The sequence below is a fragment of the Zootoca vivipara genome, chromosome 13 (genome assembly GCF_963506605.1).
Source record: "Zootoca vivipara chromosome 13, rZooViv1.1, whole genome shotgun sequence".
In the NCBI taxonomy this organism is placed as follows: domain Eukaryota; kingdom Metazoa; phylum Chordata; class Lepidosauria; order Squamata; family Lacertidae; genus Zootoca; species Zootoca vivipara.
This window is the reverse complement of record NC_083288.1, coordinates 46509696-46519924: the sequence shown is the minus strand read 5'-3', so window position 1 is coordinate 46519924 and position 10229 is coordinate 46509696. Positions and strand designations below refer to the sequence as shown.

The following is a 10229-nucleotide window of genomic DNA, read 5'->3' as shown; positions in this document are numbered from 1 at the left end:
GAATTATAGGAAGGTATAGGCCAGTAGATGAACCAAATTAATATATTGTCTGAGCACCATTTAAGAAACCATACGCTTGTTCTCTGTACAAAATAAACTGAAGTTTATGTTCACTTTCAAACTCTGACGGGACTCAGTGATTACCAGGAAGCGCCTGGTTGGTGGCAGCGGGATACCAGTGGTGGCACAGGGGTCAATCGACCGTAAAATGTCCGGGGACCTTGTGTGATCGCAACAATGACAATCTCCACTTAGGAATAAAGCACATCTACCTGTGTGGGACTTGTGGGTTAATAAGTATACATAGGGTCAGCACATGAAAATGTCTCTCCGATAGGCTGGCTGTGATAGAGCCTGTCCTTATAATCTTTATAATAATTTTGTGTTGTCCATTGGGCCCACAAGAGATGGTGCAAGGCCATCAAAGTGAGCTTTAGCTCCAAACTATACTATGAACAAGCTGCTCTACCTGTTGCACCACACTGCTGCCTTTTTCCTTTGAGCAAGGTGTTTCTCTCTTTTGTGCCAAAATTGAAGAGAGACTATGCACCTCCATTTTAGCCATAATATACAATATAGGAGCTACATCTTTTAAAAAATTGTTGGACTCAGGATTGCAAATATAGATTATTCCCTCTCAATATTAATTGGTTCTGCTTTCTTCAAAGCAAGGCAAACATAAAGAAACAAACGAGGAAGTCTTTTCTTCTTCTTCTTCTTTGCAATGAAACATGATTACTGCCAAACGTACCAATCATTCAGTGCCCCAAACTCTGAAGAAATCATTATTGTCTCCTGCATTTATTCAGATCACTATAATTGCAATCAGGGGAAATCTCCAGAGGTTTCATGCTAGGCTGCAGAAAAGAAAAGAAAAAAATAACCAAGCCTGGAAAGGCATAAAAAACACCACTGATGTAGTGCCATCTGGGACTTGGGCAAGACGCAGGTTGAGCTCTGACAGTCTGGCAGCTCCCCTTTACTCATGTTATCAGACAGACACTAAAGAAGTGTGCTAGAAAAGTCAGCTAATATTCAAGGCAGACATTTCTTTGTAACTGTTGGTGCTAAAGGAAAGATGAGATGTTTCACTTTAAATAGTGTGCAGAATTCTTCCTTCCACCCTCTCACCACCCTGGTAATTTCCAGTATGAGAAGCCAGAGGAACGATGCTTCCATGTTTGCAGATAAAATGTCTGCACAGTTTTATTTAATGTCCAGATCTCTGACTCCTTCCTAATTGTGCTGGAGGTCCATGATTTCATTCAGAGTGATATGGTAGTTTTCTTTGGCTTGGACAAGCTGCTTGATGAAGCAGACTGATTAGATCCCATTTTCCCCTCAAAATGTGTCCTCCTAGTACGCACAATCTGAGTACAGAAAGAAACAGAAATACGTGGCTTTAAGCATTGTAAATTATATTTGGACTGAAGACTGCAATGCCGATTTGCTCCTGACATCAATTGCATGATTCATAGCAATCTAAATTACTTGAGACAGAAATAGTGAGCAGTGAGATACACCAGTTTAAGAAATTATCAGTCACATAATTCTTCTTCTCTTCACCCACATCATCATCCCGGAGATTTATTTGATAAGCCAGAGGAGCAGTGCTTTAATATTTATAGACATGCTGCCTGCCCAGTTTTATTTTAATGTCCAGATCGCTGGCTCCTTCTGAATTTCTCTGGAGATTCAGGATTTCATGTGGAGATGGGCTTCTCCTAGATGGGCTACCTTCCCAGGCTGACGAGCCCCATCTACCCCTTGGAAGGTAGAAGAAGAAGTGAATTCACTGAATGCAGGGAACACACTTTTTTTTATATAACAATGAACATGTAATTTTGAATGCCTTCTGGATGAAAAACAGAGTTGTGCATTGAAGGAAGAACTTGCAACAGAAGCAGAAAAAAGGAAAGTTCTCCTTTTTGTACAGATGGCAGACTTGCTCTGTGTCACTGTGTTCCCTTGCACAGTAATACATGGCTGTGTCTGCAGCTGTCAGGGAATTCAGCTGGAGATGATATGCATTCTTGGATGAATCAGGAGAGATGGAAATCCTGCTCTGGAAGGCTGAACCATATTCTGTGATCCATCTTGAACTGCTGAAATATCCCCTTCCTATCCATTGCAGTCCTTTCCCTGGAGGCTGGCGGACCCAGTGCCAAGTATAGCCAGCAGTGATGGTGTAACCAGAGACAGTACAGGTCAACCGGAGAGATTCTCCAGGCTTCCTGATTCCCTCACCAGACTCAAACAGTCGAATTTCAGAGGGGGATCCTGGCAGAAAGAAATGGGGGGGGGACACATTAAATTTTAACACATGCTGCAAGATTATACAACAAAGAAATATGAATTATTATTATTATTATTATTATTATTATTATTATTTACTCTGCCCATCAGACTGGGATGCCCCAGCCACACTGGGTGGCTTTAATAAAACATAATAAAGCTGTTGCATTTTTAACTTTTAAATAATGCTTAATCCTCTTTCTGAACAAAGCTAAACATTTTTAATGATGCGATCCGATAATTTTGAAAATGGGACTGCACTTTTTCATGCTTCTCACTACTATAGAAAAGAAGGAAAATACCTCAGGTATCCTAGCTCAGCACTTGAAAATATAAAAGGAAAGAATGCTGTAAACGTTAAAAAGAGTCTGCAGGATGGCATTTTCCCGCTACAATCAAGTACAAATAATACAACTGACCAGGTTTAAGGATAGAGAAGACAAAGAGAAATGTGGCTAAGGGCAACATCGTCTCCATGATGTTCTCTAAATTCCAAGTAGGAAACTTGGTATTTAAACAAATCTGTAATGGATTGATACATTTGCATATTCAATAACATTTTTGCATTTGGTTATAAAAAGGACTGCAGCCAATTGTAGAAGGATCCTAATCATATCTCTGCCCTTACTTTCCACACAGGTGACTGTTGTGCTTAAATGATGAAATGCACATTCAGTGCAAAATGAAACACAAAGATTTAAATTTTGATTTCTAAAGCTCACACTGAGACTGCTCAGCAGATATTGTGGGAAGCTCCATCAGCTCCTTCTGCATAAGAAAAGCTAGAAATAGCTTCTGGAATAATTAATTAAATTAATTAAATTGGGACAGTCTGAGATTTTGAACCGAAAGATAAAACTGTGGTGTGGTGGTGTGGTTGCACATACCAATATCATCAGCATTCAGGTTAATTTTGTAAGTGAAGCTCTTGGGTAGTTTCACTTGACCTGTGTTTATTTATTTAAATTCAAATGTCTGTTAAATGAACTGTTAATTTTTAGATTTTTAATGTTATCTTGCATTAATCACGAGTAGTACTAAACTAAGCTTTAATCAGAGCAGGCCGAATTAAATTAATTAACATAAGTTAGGTCCACTTGTTTCAGTGGGGCTTCTGTGAGTAGAACTCAGCTTGGTATTTATAATGCATCATTTTTCAAGACATATATCTATAAACCTATAAGTCTGTATTTATTTATCTCTCTCTCTCATACAGTGGTACCTCAGTTTATGAACACAATTGGTTCCGGAAGTCTGTTCATAAACTGAAGCGTTCATAAACTGAAGCAAACTTTCCCATTGAAAGTAATGGAAAGTGGATTAATCCGTTCCAGACGGGTCCACGGAGTACTCAACCTGAAGCGTACTTAACCCGAAGCATGGGTGTAATTGATTCCGGAAGTCTGTTCATAAACTGAAGTGTTCATAAACTGAAGCGAACTTTCCGATTGAAAGTAATGGAAAATGAATTAATCCGTTCCAGATGGGTCTGCGGCGTTCGTAAACCGAGGTGTTCATAAACCGAGGTTCCACTGTATATCTATAACTGAGCACAGCTGTATCTGTGGAAGGTGTGGTATATAAATAAAAACATGTGACTATGTAAAGAAAGCAGATGAGAAAGCAGCCTCACAGCTGAAACCACAAGACAGTACGGTTGGATAAATATATTATATCTTGTGACATTTTGCTATGTAGTAGGCAAAAACCACAAGTCACTAGCCAATCAGCCAAGTGGCAAAATTCCTACTAGGCCCCTGCATCGATACGGATGACCCCATGACAGGCACAGCAACGTCATGTGCAAACAAACCCCTAAATATAGGGAGGGAGATCCGTTGCAAGCACCAAAAGTGAAACCGCAAGCTGCTTGCCCAGTACATATAGGCTGTGGCTGTCAATCAAACAAATTGCAACATAACATTCTACCCAGCAACAATACCCTCAGTGGCCATCCAAACTGACCAGCCCACCAAACCAGGAACCCTTGTTAACCCTTCCGCAACCCATGCTCTCCTTAAGGGGAGAACCTGCTTTACTGCCAAAAGTACCAATCATTCAGTGCCCTAAATTCTAAAGAAATCATTATCGTCTTCTGCATTTATTCAGATCACTATAATTGTCACCAGGGGAAATCTCCAGAGGTTTCATGCTAGGCTGCAGAAAAGAAAAGAAAAAAATAACTAAGCCTGGAAAGGCATTAAAAACACCACTGATGTAGTGCCATCTGGGACTTGGGCAAGACGCAGGTTGAGCTCTGACAGTCTGGCAGCTCCCCTTTACTCATGTTATCACACAGACACTAAAGAAGCGTGCTAGAAAAGTCAGCTAATATTCAAGGCAGACATTTCTTTGTAACTGCTGGTGCTAAAGGAAAGATGAGATGTTTCACTTTAAATAGTGTGCAGAATTCTTCCTTCCACCCTCTCACCACCCTGGTAATTTCCAGTCTGAGAAGCCAGAGGAGCGATGCTTCCATGTTTGCAGATACAATGTCTGCACAGTTTTATTTAATGTCCAGATCTCTGACTCCTTCCTAATTGCACTGGAGGTCCATGATTTAATTCAGAGTGATATGGCAGTTTTCTTTGGCTTGGACAAGCTGCTTGATGAAGCAGACTGACTTGATTCCATTTCCCCCTCAAAATGTGTCCCCCTAGTACGCACAATCTATGTATAGAAAGAAACAGAAACACGTGGCTTTAAGCATTGTAAATTATATTTGGACTGAAGACTGCAATGCCTATTTGCTCCTGACATCAATTGCATGATTCATAGCAATCTAAATTACTTGAGACAGAAATAGTCAGCAGTGAGATACACCAGTTGAAGAAATTATCCGTCATAGAACTCTTATTCTCCCCACCCACATCATCACCCCGGAAATTTATTTGATAAGCCAGAGGAGCAGTGCTTTAATATTTATAGACATCCTGTCCGCCCAGTTTTATTTTAATGTCCAGATCGCTGTCTCCTTCTGATTTTTTTCTGGAGATTCAGGATTTCATGTGGGGATGGGCTTCTCCTAGATGGGCTACCTTCCCAGGCTGACGAGCCCCATCTGCCCCTTGGAAGGTAGAAGAAGAAGTGAATCCATTGAATGCAGGGAACACACATTTTTTTTTATAACAATGAACATGTAATTTTGAATGCCTTCTGGATGAAAAACAGAGTTGTGCATTGAAGGAAGAACTTGCAACAGAAGCAGAAAAAAGGAAACTTCTCCTTTTTGTACAGAAGGCAGACTTAGAATCATAGAATCATAGAATCATAGAGTTGGAAGAGACCACAAGGGCCATCCAGTCCAACCCCCTGCCAAGCAGGAAACACCATCAAAGCATTCCTGACAGATGGCTGTCAAGCCTCTGCTTAAAGACCTCCAAAGAAGGAGACTCCACCACACTCCTTGGCAGCAAATTCCACTGTCGAACAGCTCTTACTGTCAGGAAGTTCTTCCTAATGTTTAGGTGGAATTTTCTTTCTTGTAGTTTGAATCCGTTGCTCCGTGTCCGCTTCTCTGGAGCAGCAGAAAACAACCTTTCTCCCTCCTCATTATGACATCCTTTTATATATTTGAACATGGTTATCATATCACCCCTTAACCTTCTCTTCTCCAGGCTAAACATACCCAGCTCCCTAAGCCGTTCCTCATAAGGCATCATTTCCAGGCCTTTGACCATTTTGGTTGCCCTCTTCTGGACACGTTCCAGCTTATCAGTATCCTTCTTGAACTGTGGTGCCCAGAACTGGACACAGTACTCCAGGTGAGGTCTGACCAGAGCAGAATACAGTGGTACTATTACTTCCCTTGATCTAGATGATATACTCCTATTGATGCAGCCCAGAATTGCATTGGCTTTTTTAGCTGCTGCATCACACTGCTGACTCATGTCAAGTTTGTGGTCTACCAAGACTCCTAGATCCTTTTCACATGTACTGCTCTCAAGCCAGGTGTCTCCCATCCTGAATTTGTGCCTTTCATTTTTTTTGCCCAAGTGTAGTACTTTACATTTCTCCTTGTTAAAATTCATCTTGTTTGCTTTGGCCCAGTTGTCTAATCTGTTAAGGTCATTCTGAAGTGTGATCCTGTCCTCTGGGGTGTTAGCCACCCCTCCCAATTTGGTGTCATCTGCAAACTTGCTCAGGATGCCCTCAAGCCCATCATCCAAGTCATTGATAAAGATGTTGAACAAGACTGGGCCCAAGACAGAACCCTGTGGCACCCCACTAGTCACTACTCTCCAGGATGAGGAGGAGCCATTGATGAGCACCCTTTGGGTTCGGTCAGTAAGCCAGTTACAAATCCACTGAATGGTAGCATTGTCTAGCCCACATTTTACCAGCTTCTTTACAAGAATATCATGGGGCACCTTGTCAAAGGCCTTGCTGAAATCAAGATAGGCTACATCCACAGTGTTCCCTTCATCTACCAGGCTTGTAATTCTGTCAAAAAATGAGATCAGATTAGTCTGACATGACTTATTTTTCAGGAACCCATGCTGACTTTTAGTGATCACAGAGTTTCTTTCTAGGTGCTCACAGACTGTTTGCTTAATGATTTGCTCTAGAATCTTTCCTGGTATTGATGTCAGGCTGACTGGGCGGTAATTGTTTGGGTCCTCTCTTTTCCCCTTTTTGAAAATAGGGACAACATTTGCCCTCCTCCAGTCTGCTGGAACTTCTCCTGTTCTCCAGGAATTTTCAAAGATTATTGCCAGTGGTTCTGAAATCACCTCTCCCTGCTCTACACAACAGGAGTGTTCAAACAATATTTATTCCGATTAATTTTATGCCTTCTCCCCCACAAGCCACAGGACAGCTTACTGCAAAGGAAATAGGTAACTGTTAAAACTATAAAAAGCACAATTCTTTAAAAACATGAAGAAACAAATGAGGAAGTCTTTTTCTTCTTCTTTGCAACGAAACATGATTACTGCCCAAAGTACCAATCATTCAGTGCCCCAAACTCTGAAGAAATCATTATTGTTTCCTGCATTTATTCAGATCACTATGATTGCCATCAGGGGAAATCTCCAGAGGTTTCATGCTAGACTGCAGAAAAGAAAAGAAAGAAATAACCAAGCCTGGAAGGGAATAAAAAACACCACTGATGTAGTGCCACCTGGGACTTCGGCAAGATGCAGGTTGAGCTCTGACAGTTTCATGTCTGGCAGCTCCCTTTTACTCATGTTATCAGACAGACACTAAAGAAGCGTGCTAGAAAAGTCAGCTAATACTCAAGGCAGACATTTCTTTGTAACTGTTGATGCTAAAGAAAAGACGAGATGTTTCACTTTAAATAGTGTGCAGGCTATGAAACCCATGTTTCCTCTAAACTAAACTAAGCGGATGTTTTTGATGAATGCAGTGCAATTTGTTTTATTGCCAGGATGATGTACCTAATTATGGTGTTTCTCGTGTCTCCCAATGTGTGTGAAGTAGATTCCAGTAATTGCCCCACAAATGATCCCATAACTGTTCCACATTAAGTGGTATCAACCAGGTGACTTTCTCATTGGTGGTATGGCTTCACACATCCTGTAATTTATTATGTTGCTGAACCCTCCTTCACGGAACCCCCATCTTAAGAATTATTTGAGATTCCAAAGTTAGATTTCCTAAATTCTCTCTAAAACTAGCCTGGCTCATATCAAAGACCCTAGGAAGAGTTGATAGAAGTACAGTGGTACCTCGGGTTACAGGCGCTTCAGGTTACAGACTCTGCTAACCCAGAAATAGTTAAGAACTTTGCTTCAGGATGAGAACAGAAATTGCACACTGGCAGCACAGCGACAGCAGGAGGCTCCATTAGCTAAAGTGGTGCCTCAGGTTAATAACAGTTTCAGGTTAAGAACGGACCTGCAGAACGAATTAAGTTCTTAACCCAAGGTGCCATTGTAATACGGTGGTGGTGGTGGGATACTTTGTGCTACTAAAATGTACATATGTGTACACCTTTCTTTCGTTCTGTTATTTTGTAGAGATAAAAACTTCAATAAAAATCAAATAAAAGAAGAAGAAGAAGAAGAAGAAGTAATATGATGCTCCAGAAAAGGGTGTGAAGATTGACTCAACCAAAGAGATTATGGGAATTGAAAATCAGCAAAATCTGGATGTTCAGTAGTTTCCTTTACATATTTGCATTACATATTTTATTTTCCTTCTGTAACCTGTGTGAGGTTCACAATGCACGGAGATGAAACTCGCCGCACAAGATCTTTATAGAACGTAGGTGAAGATAGTAATGTTTCTGTGCTAGGGGTAGGTAAAAAAAAAAATCAATGCAGCACAAATTTAAAGCCAAATCTATCAAACTCACACTTTCCAAAATAATATGTGGTCCAAAATACATTTCTCCTTTGAAATTCAAACTTATCTGAAATTTGCCATGCATTTTTCCAAACAATGTTTTTGAAAATGGATATATCTGAAGGATATGTTTCTTTTTGTAATCTTCCTTGAAGGTGTTGTGTTGTGTTTTGTTTACAATCAAGCTGTGTATAAATTTAATGAAATAAATAGATACATAAATAATTGTAAAGATATGTGTGAAAAAAATGTACATGGAGCAGATGAAGCAAAACAATACATTGCTTCATTATTTCTCCCTAAAAGCACTGTGATTTCAATGCCCTGGTAAAATCATGCTCTTTGATGAGAAGCTAGAACTTTCTACTGCAGAATTCTTCCTTCCACCCTCTCACCCCCCTGGTAATTTCCAGTCTGAGAAGCCAGAGGTGCGGTGTGCATTGAAGGAAGAACTTGCAACAGAAGCAGAAAAAAGGAAACTTCTCCTTTTTGTACAGATGGCATACTTGCTCTGTGTCACTGTGTTCCCTTGCACAGTAATACATGGCTGTGTCTGCAGCTGTCAGGGAATTCAGCTGGAGATGATATGCATTCTTGGATGAATCAGGAGAGATGGAAATCCTGCTCTGGAAGGCTGAACCATATTCTGTGATCCATCTTGAACTTCTGAAATATCCCCTTCCTATCCATTGCAGTCCTTTCCCTGGAGGCTGGCGGACCCAGTTCCAAGTATAGCCAGCAGTGATGGTGTAACCAGAGACAGTACAGGTCAACTGGAGGGATTCTCCAGGCTTCCTGATTCCCTCACCAGACTCAACCAGTCGAATTTCAGAGGGGGATCCTGGCAGAAAGAAATGGGAGGGAAACACATTAAATTTTAAAACATGCTGCAAGAGTATACAAGAAAGAAATATGAATTATTATTATTATTATTATTATTATTATTATTATTATTATTATTTACTCTGTGCATCAGACTGGGTTGTCCCACCGCACTGGGTGGCTTCCAGCTCTTATATAAAAACATAATAAAACATAATAAAGCTGTTGCATTTTTAACTTTTAAATAATGCTTAATCCTCTTTCTGAACAAAGCGAAATATTTCTCATGATGCGATCCGATAATTTTGAAAATGGGACTGCACTTGTTCATGCTTCTCACTACTATAGAAAAGAAGGAAAACATCTCAGGTATCCTAGCTCAGCACTTGAAAATATAAAATGAAAGAATGCTATAAACGTTAAAAAGAGTCTGCAGGATGGCATTTTCCCGCTACAATCAAGTACAAATAATACAACTGACCAGGTTTAAGGATAGAGAAGACAAAGAGAAATGTGGCTAAGGGCAACATCGTCTCCATGATGTTCTCTAAATTTCAAGTAGGAAACTTGGTATTTAAACAAATCTGTAATGGATTGATACATTTGCATATTCAATAACATTTTTGCATTTGGTTATAAAAAGGACTGCAGCCAATTGTAGAAGGATCCTAATAACATCTCTGCCCCTACGTTCCACACAGGTGACTGTTGTGCTTAAATGATGAAATGCACATTCAGCTCACACTGAGACTGTTCAGCAGCTATTGTGGGAAGCTCCATCAGCTCCTTCTGCATAAGATAAA

At 40.3% G+C, this 10229-nt stretch overlaps 1 gene segment (V, D, J or C); it reads right to left on the bottom strand.

Moving 5' to 3' along the window:
• Positions 1–4380: 4380 nt before the first annotated feature.
• LOC132593010 (immunoglobulin heavy variable 4-38-2-like) lies at positions 4381–9957 on the bottom strand. The segment is given in 3 exon segments: positions 4381–4452; positions 9111–9445; positions 9908–9957. Coding segments are annotated over 3 exon segments (456 nt in total).
• Between the last annotated feature and the right edge of the window lie 272 nt (positions 9958–10229).